Source organism: Ostrea edulis, chromosome 1 (assembly GCF_947568905.1).
Source record: "Ostrea edulis chromosome 1, xbOstEdul1.1, whole genome shotgun sequence".
Classification (NCBI taxonomy): Eukaryota; Metazoa; Mollusca; class Bivalvia; order Ostreida; family Ostreidae; genus Ostrea; species Ostrea edulis.
The window spans coordinates 91,816,984-91,834,596 of record NC_079164.1 but is presented as its reverse complement, the minus strand read 5'-3'; the positions used below and the strand labels follow the sequence as shown (position 1 = coordinate 91,834,596).

At 36.2% G+C, this 17,613-nt stretch overlaps 2 protein-coding genes across 3 annotated transcripts; one reads left to right on the top strand and one right to left on the bottom strand.

Annotated features, from left to right (window-relative positions):
- Positions 1 to 202: 202 nt before the first annotated feature.
- On the top strand, positions 203 to 9,400 carry LOC125674414 (PAXIP1-associated glutamate-rich protein 1-like). The gene is made up of 5 exons (XM_048911567.2): positions 203 to 359; positions 534 to 665; positions 6,748 to 6,899; positions 8,209 to 8,288; positions 8,639 to 9,400. Exons 2-5 carry the CDS (start codon positions 552 to 554, stop codon positions 8,983 to 8,985), a joined length of 693 nt encoding a protein of 230 aa, XP_048767524.1. The 5' UTR covers positions 203 to 359; positions 534 to 551; the 3' UTR covers positions 8,986 to 9,400.
- On the bottom strand, positions 9,399 to 16,110 carry LOC125674423 (follistatin-like). Of its 2 annotated transcripts, XM_056165949.1 has the most exons (5): positions 16,071 to 16,110; positions 15,787 to 15,904; positions 12,863 to 12,974; positions 9,715 to 9,963; positions 9,399 to 9,486 (listed from the first exon to the last, which is right to left on the bottom strand). In XM_056165949.1, the coding sequence occupies exons 2-5, from the start codon at positions 15,824 to 15,826 to the stop codon at positions 9,414 to 9,416; spliced, it is 474 nt and encodes a 157-aa protein (XP_056021924.1). In that variant the 5' UTR covers positions 15,827 to 15,904; positions 16,071 to 16,110; the 3' UTR covers positions 9,399 to 9,413. The 2 variants fall into 2 exon arrangements, with proteins under 2 accessions (XP_056021924.1, XP_048767536.2); XM_048911579.2 differs by lacking the exon at positions 16,071 to 16,110 and having other exon boundaries at positions 15,787 to 15,922.
- Between the last annotated feature and the right edge of the window lie 1,503 nt (positions 16,111 to 17,613).

Sequence of the window (17,613 nt, the reverse complement as noted above, 5' to 3'; positions counted from 1 at the left end):
TTACTCATACGTTATTGTAAAGGCATAAAATTACCATCTTCAACCCCCCCCCCCCCCAAAGTAAAGTAAAACATTCCCATGGCTGCTAAATTATAATAACGGTATAAAGGAAAATTGGCAGGGACGAATTGATAAGTTAATAATAAAACTAAAACTCCCACCATTAGATACACGTTTTGTCGGCGAGTCACGATTCCGGGTTTTATCACCTAAATGGTTCAGCTTTTAGGACGCGTATTCTACGTTTACTGATCATTTACGCGCATTTTTCATCTTTTCTTCTTTATAAATTTATACAACTACAAGTTTTAGAATGACGATTTCAACTTTTCTGTTTTACATGTGAACCTCAGTTTAAGGTAATGATCAGTATCTAGATGTTGTTTCTCTTTGATAACGATTTATTTCTTCCATGTAAAATAACTTATTTTAAAAGTAACACCTTTTGTTGCTGAAAATATGGCAAACTTTGTGTTATTATTGTTCACACGATCAATCAGTATACAGTCGGTGCAAATTACATGCTATTTTAGGATTTCGTGCAACATAAGATGGACACAAAAAATGAGGATGATTGGCAAGTTCAGGGCAGTGATGATGAGAAGTATGACCCTGGTAAAAAAGGCAATGGCACCTGGTGCCCTCTGCCGGAAGATATTATAAAGGTAATGTTTACTAATTCATTCCACTGAATGAATTATCGAAATCAATTGGCTTAAAACTTGGTGACTCACAGGAGGCAGGAGACTATAGAGGGTAAATGGAATTTCTTAATGGGGCTACTCATCACAAATTTCGAGAAGTCTCCTGATTTTACTAATATGCCTTACGGTGTGACCGTGTTTAAGTGCGAGCAAAAAGTATTGGTATTAGCGTTTATTATATACCCGTCAATGTTTCGTTTTTTGATACTGTGGATTTCACAGAGTGTGATCCGGTTTTCCGGATCACCACACTGGTTTTCTGATTCCGTATCAGTATCCTCTGAAACTGATAACGTCACAATGCATCAACTCAACGTTTCTTATGGAAAATATTGGCTGCATCACAAACAAAACTGCATGCGTACACAAAATATAATTTCACTGTATGTCACAGTCTGTATGTTTGATAATTTGGATTGCATTTAGTATCTTATAAATGTGGATTTAAAATGCATAAGAGGGTATATAATAAATTTATCATTACTACAGTAACTTGATCTGAAGAGTTGGATTACATCTCGTTGACAGATGATGCTTTGCGTCTCGTGTGATCTGATGATCCGCGCCTGTCAACTTGACGTGATCTGACTCTTCGGATCAAGTTACTGTAGTAATAATATATATTTATATCCATGACATGATTTAAAAAAATCTGAAGTTATCCAGACATTTACAGACAAATGTCAAAATATATGTCCTTATGCTTGCATTCAAATCGACACTATTTTTACCAAAATTTTCAGGTTCCATAGGTGTGGTTTAACTTATTATTAGTTTTCTATATTTTCCTTTTAAACATGTGTGTATCATAGTTGCCAACCTCTAACATACAAAAAGAGGGTCATGACCCTCTTTGGAAGGCATAAAATCTGGTCATAATGCGTAAAGGTATTCACAACATATTTATCAGGATTATATGTGTTATAAGTGTTTATATTTCAAAAATATTTGCAACAAAAATGTGTGTTTTGTGTACTATTTTATTGAATAGAAGTATTGTAACTGATAGTGGTACATCTTAATTTTTTCAAGACTGATATATACAAAGCAAGACATAGATTTATTAAATTTACATTGATAAAAGAGCGTTTAGGGTTTCATTTTTTGGTTCAGATCTGAATTCAGTGTGTATTTACTTTTCAATATTAACATTCGAAAATGGTGGCAAGAATTACGACAGTAATTAGATGACTTTTGTGTAAGTATTTTTTACATGATTTGGCATTTTGGCATGTGCTGTCAGATCATATTTAGATTCAGACTAGGGGTGAATCAATATATCGAAATGTACCGGTATACGCCTGTCCAGCGATATACGATACAGTGTTTTGACAATACGATATGATGTTGGGGTTAAAAATAGCCCTTTTAATAGTCAGGATCGAAGTGCATAATTTAAAAATGGCTTCTAACAGGAACACGGTTACTCAGACTTCAATCCCCGCTTTTACATTGTGACATTGGAGTTTCCTCAGACTTCAATCCCCGCTTTTACATTGTGACATTGGAGATTCCTCAGACTTCAATCCCCGCTTTTACATTGTGACATTGGAGATTCCTCAGACTTTAATCCCCGCTTTTTCATTGTGACATTGGAGTTTCCTCAGACTTTAATCCCCATTTTTACATTGTGACACATCGGAGATTTTTCAGACTTTAATCCCCGCTTTTACATTGTGACATTGGAGTTTCCTCAGACTTTAATTGTCATTGTTTGTTTTGTTATGAAATAAAAGATATTAAACCACTTCATTTTTGTAGAATATTGATATTTTACTTCAGAAAATGCTTAACTATGTTGTATATCCAATATATCGGATATCGCATCAGAAAATATTGTATCGTATCGTAAAATCTTGAGCAATACACACCCCTAATTTAGACCTAATAGACAAGTGCGAGTTACTCAATGGACAATAAGCTTCATGCTGTCCTCAATCAATAACCTTTTTATCCATGAAAAGTAGTTTTCCCAGATTTGTTGGTAGGTACATAGGTATCGTTTTCTTTTTTGTTGGCTTGTCTGCTGACCCTGATAAGGATCACTTCTTGGTGGAAGCCATTTTACATATTAATGACTTCAATTCCCGATTTGTCAAAACAACTCGCAGATAATTGTTAACACCTGCTTTGATAAGTTAATGCTAACTTATATGTAATGGACAATGACCATCAGCATTGTTTATGTAGATCCAAGCTTGTGTCGCAAACTGGAAATTACATGCGCGAACTAATTTTCAAAACCAAACCCGGAAATCGGGTGAAAGGTATGACCCGCAAGGTCGTAAAAAATAACCGGGTTACAGGTAAAAAAAAATCGAGTGTAACCCGACAAAATCAGGTTAGTTGGAAACTATGGTGTGTATGTGTTGTCTATGGAGAGAGCTCCGCTTTCACGGCCCTTTGGACTGTGAGAGGGCTTCACTCTCTAATAGATATTATAATAGTGTTATGTCCTATATCTATTTTGATTATTTACTAAAATCAGTGGACTGAGTATGTTCATAAACAGGTATCAATGTGTACAACAACAGTAAGCCTGCTTTAAAGAGAACATGGGTTTTTCCCCAAGTTTACAAGACACCATCTACAATCTCCATGAAGAATCTTGACCACAATACTTATGTCCATCATGTTGATCAACAAATGTTTTCAAATTGTTAAAACTATTCAGGATAAAACAGAATTAAATTCAAACCAAGTGACTCTGATTTCTTTACCTGGTCATTTAATAGGTATAATTTTCCTTGGCCTTTATCGAAAATACAAATTTTCAATCAACAGTACTGCTGAATGTACACGTTGATATAATCTTGCCTGAGATTCAGCTCAGTTCTGTATTTGGACCGACGCCTTCACCGAATCTCGGAGATGTCCTACATAATTCATTTCTGGATATTGACACTCAACTTCAGTCGGTTTTAGCAATTAATGTGCAACTACAATGTAGGTGACATTGCTGTTCACTCAAATTAAACCAACTTTGTATCACTATTTGTGCTGCATCGCTTACCGTCTAGGTATGTAAATTCCATAATAAAAACTTCCACTAAATTTCTGTTCAACTGATGACTTCCATGGCTTAATGATATAACTAGGTTACTTAGCAATATACAAGTACATATGTGGAGATACTATACATATCAGTAATTCATTAAAACAGACTATAGGAACTCTTCTATTTTAGGAGATAAAATATTGCGCCATAGAAGTTATCATTTGAAGTGAAATTTAGTGATAGTTTTTATTATTATACTTTCATGTAAAGTACTCGAATCTGATTAGTCGAGAAGCACTTGAAAAAACTTATTGTTACCCTCTGAGAACAGAAAACATATGCTCCAGGGTGATAGTATATAGCAACGGGTAACAGTACTTGACAACGGGTGATATTATAAAAATTATCACATGCGTCAAATTTATGTGCGTACGGATCACCATAGATTCTGAGATGATGTCATTTGAGTGTTTGCAATAAACACAAATACTCGCATCGATATACGAAATATCGTATGACAGTGATTGATCAAATGTCAACAGACGTAAGTCTCTCTGCTTCAGGGATTGAAATTAACTTTTTTCACTACTAGCAAATTTTAGCTAGTGGATTATTTTCCAACTAGCAAATTTTAGCTTTTACTAGCATTTTTCAATCGATTACTGTTTTACATGAATTTAAGAAAACAAGCAAGTCTCTTTATCAAAATTTAGGGAAAATCTTTTAAAATCTCCTTTAAAGTGCAATAATAAAAATAAGATTGCGAATTCTTTCATTTAAAATTTAATGAATTATCAGACAACATTTATGGTACAGGTCATAGGGTACACTTGTGCGGCGGACTCGCTGTCCAGAGATCTACCACCTATTTACAGCATCATGTGGATTGAAGACTGTTTGCGCCAATTCAAACTATATGTTCAAAACTTTTGGAAATTTCATCTAAAAAAATTCTAGTTGAAAAGAAAACCCCGCGAACTCGAAGTGCTTAATTATAGAGTACAGAAGAACACCGCGTGAAACAGTGACACACTGTCATGTGTTGTTTCATGTAGACACGGACGAGATCAATATGCTTGCTATTTAAATCAGACGTCTCTGAGACGCCCGAAGTGTGTATGAAGTAGGCCATCTTCGACATCACTGACTGAGATGACCTTGGCCTTAGTTATTTATTCGATCCACGTTTACTTTTTCAATACTTGTATATCATTCTGTAAAGTGTTTCTATGCACAAGACAAAATTATTGTAAACTTCAAAGTACAGCCAATAAACTGAGAAAATCCAGGAAAAAGATTGGGGGTTTTTCACTTGCAAAAAGTTGCGATCACTTGTGATTTTTTACTCGCAAATTCAATTTTTAACTCGCATTTAGCGAGTATTTCCCCTTAATTTCGTTGCCTGCTGCTTTGAAGTTTGAATAACTTTCAGTATAATAAAACAAATATTGCATGTAGTTGAGGGTAACATGGAGAATTTTCACCCCTCAAGAAACCAATGTTAACCTTGGCTATGCCTGCTGTGACCAGGTGTTCACACTCAGAAACATCATAGAGCAATGCACACAGTGGCAGAGGCAATTAATTATCAACTTTGTCGATTTTGAGAAAGCCTTTGACAGTATCCACAGAGAAAACTTATGGAAGATCTTAAGACACTATGGAATACCAGCTAAGATAGTGGAGTTAATTAAAGCTTTCTACTCCGAGTTCAGATGCATGGTTGGCAGAGAACCAGACACTAGCTTCCTCGTGAAATCTGGGGTAAGACAAGGCTGTGTAATGTCATCCCTTCTATTTTTGATTGCAGTAGATTGGGTAATGCAATCAACCCTGAGTGGAAACAACAATGGCATCAGGTGGACCCTATTTTCCAATCTAGAAGATCTTGACTGCGCAGTCGGCAGATGATCTTGCCGTACTGTCACACCTTGAGGAACACATGCAAAGAAAGACATCAAACCTGCAATCTAATGCCAGCAAAATTGGATTGAACATCAACATAAAGAAAACAGAGGTTATGTCTTTGAATATCAAGCATCCACAAGGAATACAGATTAATGGTAAAAACCTGGAAAGTACAAGATCTTTTACATACCTGGGCCGCATTGTTACAACAGATGGTGGTGCGGAAGAAGACATCAAGGCAAGATTAGGAAAAGCAAGAGGTGCCTTTATCAATCTTAAGAACATCTGGAAGTCAAACAGCATAAGCAAGAACACCAAGACGAGGTTATACAACAGCTGTGTCCTGTCAGTTCTGTTGTACGAAGCGGAATGTTGGAGAATGACGGAGAAAGACATTAACAAACTATCAAGCTTCCACAATGGATGTCTCCGAAAGATCTGCAAGATATTTTGGCCTGAAAAAATCACAAATGAGAATTTACATGCAAGAACAAAATCCTCAGACATGCGCACCATACTTATGAAATACCGCTGGAGATGGATTGGGCATGTCTTAAGGAAACCCATCAATGACATCACTAGGGTCTCACTTCGATGGACTCCAGAAGAGAAAAGAAAACAAGGCCGTCCAAAGACCACCTGGAGGAGAACTGTCGAAACATAAATGAGAGAGATTGGCATGACCTGGGGCAAAATTGAAAAGGCTGCTAAAGACAGAGAGGAGTGGAAGAAACTAGTCCTTGCCCTATGTGCCCACAGGCGCAACAAGGACTAGGTAGGTAGGTATGCCTCTGTTGACAATGGTTTTTTCGGCATGAAAGTTTTCAATGTTACCCTCAACTACATGCAATATTTATATATTATGGAATTTACACACCTAGACGGTAAATAATGCAACATGAATAGTGAAACAAAGTTGGTTTAATAGTCAAATAACTTATTTGAAGCGAGCACCAATGTCACCTAGCTGCACATTAATTGCTAGAACCGACTGAAGCTGAATGTAAATTTCCTGACATAATTTATGAAGGACTGCTCCAAGATTCAGTGAAGGTGTCTTTCCAAATATCTAGACAAGTCGAATCTCAGCTGAGATTAACGTTAGTATTATTCTATGAATTACTTCATCTTTTTAAGCTGTATGATGCTTTAGCAAAAGAGAAAGTTTTAAAGCTGGAGTGGAAATGTCCTGGCAGATATTTACCAAAGGCAGATAAATCCACAGAAAATGTGGAAATGAAGGAAGAAGCAAAACCTGAGCCCATTCAGCAGCCCAAAGAGGATTCAAAGTTAGTGAATTGTAATGTTCCCAAAGTTAGTAAATTACAATGTTCCCAAAACTAGTGAATTACAATGTTCCCAAAGTTAGTGAATTACAGTATTCCCAAAGTTAGTAAATTACAATGTTCCCAAAGTTAGTGAATTACAATGTTCCCAAAGTTTGTGAATTACAATGTTCCCAAAGTTAGTGAATTACAATGTTGCCAAAGTTTGGGAATCACAATGTTCCCAAAGTTTGGGAATCACAATGTTCCCAAAGTTAGTGAATTGTAATGTTCCCAAAGTTACCAAATTACAATGTTCCCAAAGTTAGTAAATCACAATGTTCCCAAAGTTAGTGAATTACAATGTTCCCAAAGTTTGTGAATTACAATGTTCCCAAAGTTAGTGAATTACAATGTTCCCAAAGTTAGTGGAATTACAATGTTTCCAGTTAATGAATTACAATGTTCCCAAAGTTTGTGGAATTACAATGTTCCCAGTTAATGAATTACAATGTTCCCAGTTAATGAATTACAATGATTAAAAGCTAGTGACGTATTTTTTAGAATGAAGTTTTGTACTCTGTGATTTCTACTACTAGAATACTTTATAATTTTCCGGATGATTTGTTTCATGAAAATTGTATATGGATATATCTGTTGCTTTTTTCTTCCAATTGTTTAAATATTAATGTAAAATCTTTAATTTGGAGGGGGTATTGTTTTGTATTTCAAATTTTCATGATTTTTGTTGTTGTTTTGGTTAGAACATTCTCACAAATTTGAACTCTCCTTGAACGTGAGAAAGTGAACTACTGTATTTGATACAACACTACAACCAACATCCATAAAGTCATATAATTATTTCCCAACTACAAATTGAGCAAAGAATGAGTGCTCTTAAACGTGTATTTTGGATCCTATTCCGGCTCCTCTTTTGCTGCATAAATTTGAAAATTTGTATAATGCTTCATTGCCATTTGTAGATGAGCATATTGCAGGGACAGGAGGATCCAATTGTTGTCCTTAAAGTTATAGTGGATTTGAGGGGTGAAGGGTGTAAAATAGTTTGTGAACACTTCCAATATGGCTTATTGGAGTTCATAATGGCTATGTTCCTTTTCATGCTTTCTCCTCCATACCATGCAGTACATTAAGAGGAGATTTCATTTGGAGCACTTCCAATTTTGAAAGCTGGGGAGACATTTATTTGTCTTTAAAACAACCTCTAATTTTAAAACTTTATGCTTTTGCAGTTACTGGGATTCATAGTTAGTACATTAAGTGCTCTAATTCTTGACGGTACCTTAACGATTGGTCATTGATACATTTTCAGAAAAGTGCAATCAACAGAGTTCGACTTTGATGATGATGACATTGGGACCACAACAAAAGTTACACCTCAAAGATTACCCAGTAAGAGTAGCAACTACTTATCTAGGCAAATTGTCTAAAGAATTTCTTTTGTTTGCAAACTTTCAAGTCCCATCTCATGGCAGCCTAGTTTTCATTTGATTAAAATCAATAATTGTGCACATACCAGAAACCAGAAAAGATTTTGTGTACCCAAAAAAGAATTTTTGCAAGTAAAAATTCAGTGTTCCTTTTTATGTCATATTTTACGTTTAATTTTTGTGAATGAAAAATTTTGCATTTTCGATTTGTCGATAAATAGACTCAAAAAGTATCATCTCCAAGAATTTCCTTATAATATCTGATTTATGTTATTGTAAAAGAACATGCTTATCATAAATCGTTTATTCCAGGTAACAGGACTCCCAGAACCCAGAAAAAAGTGGCAACTATGGATAAAATATTACAGGATGTTATGAAGCAAAGAATACAAAACTCGGCTGACCGTGAGGCAAAGCGACGACTTCAGAGATCTCCGCGGACCCCAGGATCCACTCCAGTGAAGCCCTCAGTAGCATCAGCGGGATCCAGCAACCTTCCCAAGCCCCCGGTGTCTGAGATTTCTCCCACCTCAGCTGTGGGAAATAGTTCTAGTTCTGCAGTTATGTCATTAACAAGTGCAGAAAGTTCAGATCCAAAACCCCAGGAGATGGACACAACAGCACCCTCATCAGAGGCCCAAAACACAACAGTAAAGTGACTGTGAAAATGTGTTTCCATTTTGTTTGTTTGATCTTATGTTTGGACTACATGTGAAATTGTGATATAAAGAGTCCTTCAGTATCACATAATTCCTGTTTTGTTTCTTTGATGTGATGATCACCAGTTATAATGCAAAATACTGTACTATGTACTATTTTTGTGCCTTTAAAATTTGGAGCAATTGGATCGGTTCACAGTTGCACTACTTGACATGATCCTAATATAGTGCCTGTTCTGTGTCTGATAGTGGATGAACATCAGTGCAGCCATTTACTGGTAATTAGCATTAATTCAGCATGTTGACATGAAATGAGTTTCTTGACATGTTGACTTGTACTGAGTCTCTAGATTTGAACGGAGTCTCAACATTTTTCAGTGTGGACTTTTTATGTAAATAAAAATATCAAGACAAATGCTTGCATTCATTTATTGTGTACATGGAGCATTTTTTACAATATGTAAGTCTCTGTGAGTGCATTTTGACTTCTCGTATTCACACCTGAAAAAAAAAGGGGAACAAAAATATGTATGAAAATGAAATGGATTCATTAGTATCAAAGTACCTGCATCAACATATTTTAGTGTGTGGGTATTAATGCATACATGTACAAAGGGATGAGAAACAAGTTCTAAAAACCTTTATATAAAACAACAACGTACCTGTTCTTTTTTTAAAAAATACTTAAGAAAGAAAATAGAGTACATCTAGAAACTGTTCCCAACTTACAAATTTTGATATGTTTGTCCGTTAGATGCGCACAAAACTTGCGGCACTTCATTGGTGCAGTCATGGTGAAATAAATCCAGACAAAATATATTAAAAGCGATTTCTGATCCATTCATTGGTTTCTGGGTGGGTCCGTTGGTGACTACGTTGCCGGGTTTGGCAGTAGTAGTGGCGGCACTATTGGGACAGGGTCCCTTGAATTTTCTGTGAAGGCTGTTGTCCCTGCAGTGGGCCTTAGAAAGGTCGCAACTGTTGTAGAAATAAAACAAAAAGGTTTCAGAGTGTCTAAACAAGGATACAGGCCTACTCTTCATGGATGAATACCCAATATCAACACAAACCAGAGTCTTTTCTTGGAAACTGAATCACAGACACAGAAATCACGTTTTTCTTGTTTTACGTCGCTTCGAGAATTGTTTATTTGTATTGAGAAGTCACTAGTAGTAAAGAAAGTTAGGTCAGTGTAACATTAGTGGTGAAAAGTGGTGAAGAAATATTTTTAAACACAGAACAATATCATATACGATATAATCAACATGGAGAAGGAAAATCCTGGTTTTGATTTGAAATTTGAATTGGATGATACCGTCACCACGAAGTATGAAAATTCAGCCAGAGATCAAGCCCAAAGAGACGAAAAGATTCTCAGACCCCCTGTCAGCATTGGACATAAACTCGCTTATCATTTTCATACTTTGTGGTGACGGTATCATCCAATTCAAATTTTAAATCAAAACCAGGATTTTCCGTCCGTATCTATATATCAGATCCACTTTCTCTGAAAGTGTTCTGTGTTAAAAATATTTCTTCACCACTTTCCAATTTGTTTCTTTTTTTAAATGCTGTCCGATTTTGTTATCACTGCAATCTGATAATGTATTGGACTGGTAATTATTATTATTGGACAGCTGCAGGTAAACTTTTAGACTGCAAGAACAAAGGAATTTCGTCTCAGTTCATTGATTTTTCACTAAGTTATGGCCCTTGGACTTAGAAAAATAGCATTAATTATCAGTTTTTCGGACTTTTTTTTTATGTGCTTGCAGATATTCATTTGATATTTAGTATATTGCTTTGCCATAACAAGTTACAGATCAAGTTCGAATTTCGTCTCGGTCCATTGATTTTCACTAAGTTATGGCCCTTGGACTTAGAAAAATAGCATGAATTATCAGTTTTCCGGACTTTTTTTGGTTGTGCTTACAGATATTCATTTGATATTCAGTACATCATGATGATTGCTTTGCCATAACAAGTTGCAGATCAATTTTGAAGTTTTCCTGGTCTAGTCTTTGTACCTGAATAGTAGTTTATATCCAACCATTCCTATCCTGGTTTCCCAATCTTCCCTTTTAACATAAACTTGGTCTCATAATGAACTTCGAATATTGTTGTGGTCCAATAATTTTTCCCTCTGGTAGGGGACTATGTATTGCTATGCAATACTCTCAGAATGCTTGTCAATTTTGCACCATTGGGGGGGGGGGGGGGGGGCATATATGTTTTACAAACATCTCTTGTGTATATTGCAAGAAACCCCTCTTGTTCATTTAGTTATGACCCGTGGACTTAAAAAAAATAGCATGAATGATAAGTTTTCCGGACATTTTTTGGTTGTGCTTGCAGATATTCATTTGATATTTGGTACATTGCTTTGCCAGAACAAGTTACAGATCAAGTACGAATTTCGTCTCGGTCCGTTGATTTTTCATTAAGTTATGGCCCTTGAACTTAGAAAAATAGCATGAATTATCAGTTTTCCGGACTTTTTTTGGTTGTGCTTGCAGATATTCATTTGATATTTGGTACATTGCTTTGCCAGAACAAGTTACAGATCAAGTTCGAATTTCATCTTGGTCCGTTGATTTTCCATTAAGTTATGGCCCTTGGACTTAGAAAAATTGCATGAATTGTTAGTTTACATCCAAGTTTCTCATCTCTGTAGATAAGAGTAGTACACTTATTAAAACTTCTAGCATAGTAATACAACAATATAGCTAAATTATTGATGATCACCTACATGTCACAGTTTATTGACTTGGTTAAAGACCTAAACCTAATTATTAATTTGTCTTTTTTCCTGGTCTAGTCTCTACTCGAATAGTAGTTGATTTCCAACCATTCCTATCCTGGTTCCCCAATTTTCCCTTTGACCATAACCTATATAATAAACTTTGAATATTGTTGTGGTGCAGTATTTTTTGCAACCGGTAGGGGACATGTTGCCATGCAATACTCTCAGAATGCTTGTTTATTCACCAATCAAGGGCCCTCGGGAGGCAGTTATGATATACAATTTTAACAATTAAACAATATAACTACATGATGTCATATACACATGTTAAGGGTTTCTACTCTGGAATTGGCTTATAACAATACTGATTGAAAATGTACTTTATAACAAGGATATGCTATATGGGAAGTAAAGTGAAACAGTAGTATGAAATGTTGTCCTGAACACAGAGGGTACCAAGGGACGGTGCCTGTACCCAGTCAGACAGACATACTGTTAAAACATCTTAGTTTTGACGCGGCACTGAGATCGAGTATTGAACCCGGGTCCTTTTGTATGCGAAGCGAGTGACCTATCCACTCAATCTAATTAAAATCATATCCTAAGATAATCCTAAGATACGCTCACAATCGCTATACAATACGCAGAGTATACGGCGCGGATCTAAGAAGTCTGATTTTAATTAGATTGCCTATCTACTCGCGACCGGTATACGAAGAATAAGTAAAATGAACTTTTGATCACTTTCAATAAAGAACTACAATATGTAGGTATGAAATTCTACCACTAAAGTTACAGCCGTCGACTCATATGAATCAATATCTACGGAGATTACAATCCAATATTAAAATCGGATTGATGGAACGTTTTTGAGGAAGTGAGGGTGTATAAAGACATAGGCGTAGCTTGGGTTCGAATATTACCGAGCTATCGACATTTTAACAACGTAAAAGGTGGGTTTTTTTTTTTACCGAGGCAGCTGCCTCGGTTGCCTCAATGGAAGCTACGCCACTGAAAGATATGAAAATCCATCCCAGGAGTACGCCCGTCCCCTTTGAATTTACTTCTTAAGGGTCTGAATTTGAAAGTCTCTGACGTGCTAGATTTTTGACAGTTTTATTGTAAGACACTCACTCGTTGTAGTAGGTATTCCCATCTGTTCCACACTGGAGATCTTCTGGCTTGGTTACACAATTGGCGTTGGTTAGATACTTGCAGTAGTATGTATCGTACTGACCACAACACACTGAAAAAAGAAAAGATCTGATTTTCATTATTCCCGATTTATCTGAAAAGTAATTGAAATTGTTCAGATATCTCATAAAATGCACCAGAAAATATAGGTTTGAGTCAGGGGCGGATCCAGGAATTGCGATTATCGGGGGCGCCATTCTATGAGACAGCGGGACGGGGTGGGGGGGGGGGGGGCTTGAGGCCCCCAGTGGGTCCAAGGCGAAGCCCTGGTAGGGGCCCAGGGGGCGAAGCTTCTGGATTTTTACAGATTTTATAGGACTTGAAATATGTCTCCTCTTTAGTCATTTGTACTAATTTCTATCATTTTTAATAAGATGAAATTAATAAAATGACGCAAATTTTAAGGGTTTTGGGGGGAAAATTAAGTTCTCCCAATAAAGTAATTCAAGAAATCAAAATATTGTGTCATTTATTTTTCCGGGGGTGGAAGAAATTATTGCTTCTATTATCGTTGAGAACATTTTTCTAAACTAGATACCACAATTGACCTTAAATTGAAAATTTTAGGGGGGGGGGGGGGTGGACGCCGGCTGCGCCCCCCTTAAATCCGCCACTGTGGGTAGCTTAACATTTGTGAATTACACAATACATGAAGTAACTGTTTTACATTAATGCATGTCCTTCATGTGAATATGTGGTATTTGCTGAAACGCGGAACAGAATTTAAGAATTAGAATAATAAATGTAGCTAAGATAACTCCAAAAATCGGGGGGGGGGGGTGCTTTATTTTGATTAAAATCAAAATTTTGGGAATTTATTTACAAACGGTAAAACAATTTTATCTTAAAATTCAGCACTATAAAATTTATTAAATTAATAATGAATTAAGCTTATATCTAATTAGCTGATTAAACAGCTAATTAAGTAAGTTAAACGTTTGTGTAAGAATTTACAAGAATTTTGAAATTTCGGCATTGACAGATTTGTTAGCAAACAGCAACACCTATGGGTAGAGAATGGAGATAAAAGAACACACATGGATTGTTATGCCCCCCCCCCCCCCTTCCTTTCCAGCGGCAAAACGTCTTTAACGCACATGTACATGTATTTACACATAAGACCGACAAGTAAAACATCTTGTGTTTGATGTATTATTTTTTTAACTAACAAAGACTTAGTGACTGCAGCACTCCAATCCTAAATAGGGAGGACTTCTGCCAATTTATTTCTGAACTAAATACTTGTATCTAAAAATACGTACGTGTATGTTATATCAGGTGCAGAACTATATTCAAATTCAATTATCTTAAAAATACCTAGTTCGATTAAAAGGAAGTTCGATTTAAAAAGGCTATATTTAGGGGAAAATGTTGAAAAAATTATTTTATCTTTTTCAATGTTGTTTTCGGGGGGGGGGGGGGGGGGGGGGGGGGGGGGGGGGCTCTTTATTCTTCGTTGGATAGGCTCATAAAATCTTTCTTAAACAAAAAAGTGGCAGCCAGAATGAAGTAATAACATTTGAAATGGGTTAGATTATAATCAAGTCTTTTCCAGTATGTTTATTTTTTTAACTGTAAAACATCATACTGTCACGATCAGGGTGGGGTAAGTGCAAAAAGCCGGGGAAAGGATGGCACCCAAAGGTGCTTGCTCAATATTTTTCATAAGTTGATATCAGTATGAAACGGTGTATTCTGGGGGTGTCTTCCCGTTCTTTCTGTAATTTCTGCTTCCCTTGTTCATAATAAGCCTTTTAATTGTACAAAATTATGATAACATTATTGCATACAATATTTTCCTTTCCGTTTTCCGTTCCGCGTTTTAGCAACACACCTTTAAATCGTAAGAGTCCCGTCTGCATTGCTGTACTGTGGAAATCAGCTGTATTTAAAGGTGTCAGAATCAAATTCAAACAGGATGTGGTTGAAATCCGTAACAAACAAGCAAAAATTTATTTGGAAAAGGGATTACTTTTTGAAGTGATTTTGGTTTTCATTGCTCGAGTCTCTCTCTCCCTCCCCCCCTCTCTCTCTCTCTCGTTTTAATTTTGGGACAAAAAATTGGGGTACTCTACACCCCTGTTCTGAGTACCCGTATGGTACACATGATGTAGGGAAACATTACAGTAGAAGTTGACTGTAATACTATTCTCGAAAGTGTTTCGGGGTACGCGGCAAAAGACCTAACCACAGGTCCACACCCTCCCTGAAGAATCAGTACTTAGGATGTATGAATCTCCCCTCAAGGACTTATTCGTCATGCAATTATTGACAAAACTTGAACAGCATTTAGGTATTTACTTTTTGAGGGCTACATAAAGAATGTATAGGATTATGAGCGATAAAGCTGGTAAATGGCACCATCATGAAAACACTTGCAGTTCTTAACATCATATGACGCTCATTGAAAAAACGTTCCAGGATGCCGTCTAGACATTGGTAATTTTTCATAGTGTTGACAGAATGAAGAATATTTGGTGAAGGTTTTCATGTACTTCGTGCGTAGCAGTTTTGACATTTTTAATTTTTGAATAAATTCTAACTTGTGTATGTCTAACTATTTTTAGTAAACTGCTGCATGTGTGAATCCGCTTGGAATAAAATGGTGTCATTTAGTATTTTGAGTCACATCGGATAAATTGAAATCGCAAAAAATTCCACCTGAAGGGTGATGGGGGGGGGGGGGGGGGGGGGAGAAAGTTAAACGAGTACAGGTATTTGTACATTGGATGGTTTCGCTAACAAAACAGTACGATTTAGATATTATATCGCGCTGACTGTCTCCCACTTGTCAGTTAGGTAACGTTCAGTTAAGTAAGTCTTTACAAGGTTCCATTACTATGAAGTGTTCGACTTTTACCTACCTCCAAGAAAACCAACAAAAATGATTGCAGCCAATTCCATCTTCTGTGTTTCTGTTACTCGTAAAGATCTGTGAAAGGAATACAAGAAGTCGTGGTTTGGACAAAATTCCAGGAGGCCCTAGGGGTAACCGTTAATCATGGTATTAAATATGACAACAACAAAAAATCTGAAATAATCATAGGCCAGTTTCTTCGATAAGTTTTATAAAAATTATTGCAAGTTTTGTTTAGTTCAAACATAATTGTTCTATGATATTTAATCTGCTAATAAACTAAAACAAAACTGGTTGTTCCTTGCAGTGGCCCGTGTTCACAATTGTCCTTATCTTATCATGTAATAATAATCACGTTCTTCTAACAATATACAACGTGATAAATATACTATCACGGACATGAATATGCTTATTTACAATATAATGTCGTAACGACTGGAATGGGGAATTTTAGATATTACGATATAAAAACTTAGTTTACCGATGCTAATTACTGTACCATGGAAGGGAAAATGATTGAATGGTAACTAATGTATATGGCAAGCCGTTTGACTATTTATTTGAAAAAGAGATATCTCTTTAACTTTGAGAGACATCTCTCTGATTTAAAGAGATATATCTTACTTTAAAGAAATATCTCTTAAAGTTACGAGATATTTCTCAACTTTGAGAGATATCTCTTAAGGTTAAGAGATATCTCTGACTTTGAGAGATATCTCTTTAAGATAAAGAGATCTCTCTTGAAGTTAAAGAGGTATCTCTTTCACTTTAGATATATCTTTATAATTTTTGAATGAAAAATATCTCTTAAAACAGGAGATATCTCCTTACGAGTTCAATAGAGATATCTCTTTAACTGAAAGAGATATCTCTCATGATCTTTAAAAACCATTCTTAAATGCACACAGAATGCTTCCCAAAGTGGAAGTGCGCCAAAATTGTGTTGCATGGTAGAATTGAAGTTGGAAGTGACGAGATGCAGGTGTAACATTAGATAGTGACCCCGGGGTAATTTTTCAACGGATGTTTGATAAATTATCAACGTTGAAAATTGACTCAGACTGTTAATCAACTACTCTCCCAAGCGTGAAATTTTAACCCTTGTTAAAAATTACCCTTAGACATGTTATCTTCAAGAGATCATTTCTGGTGGGGTCAAATTTCAACATTGAAAAATGACCTTCAATGTACAAAATGTTTTCTGTACAGTCCACATCTCGGACAAGTGGTGGGACCATATTTCAACATTGAAAAACGACTACAAATATACGCAGTATTTCTTTGCAATCCATATCTTAGTCGGATACATGTAGTAGGGGTTCATATTTCAGCATTAAAAGAATGCCCCAAATATACAAGTAAATATTAACGGCAAATCAACAACTCAAATTTATGACAAACGGGATGATCTCAACTTCTCTATAGTCAACTTCCCATATTTATGTAGCAATATTCCATTATCACCTGCATATTGTGTTTACATCGCTCAGCTGATTCGATCGCAAGATCTTGTTCTGCGTATGGTAATCGAAGCAGGCTACTGACAAACAAGTTGATGGTGCTGGGGTTCCAACAATCTCGATTAAAATCAGAATTTCGCAAATTCTATGATCATTATAACGATCTAGTTTGCCAGTAAAACCTATCATTGGGTCAAATGCTGTCTGACGTGTTTCATGCCGATTGTTAGGCCGTTCTTGGCACACTGATTTTGACTATGGATAACTCCGTTTACCTTAGCAAGATATAGGGCTCATGGCGTGTGTGACCTGTCGACAGGGGATGCTTACTCCTCCTAGGCACCTGATCCCACCTCTGGTATACCCAGTTGTCC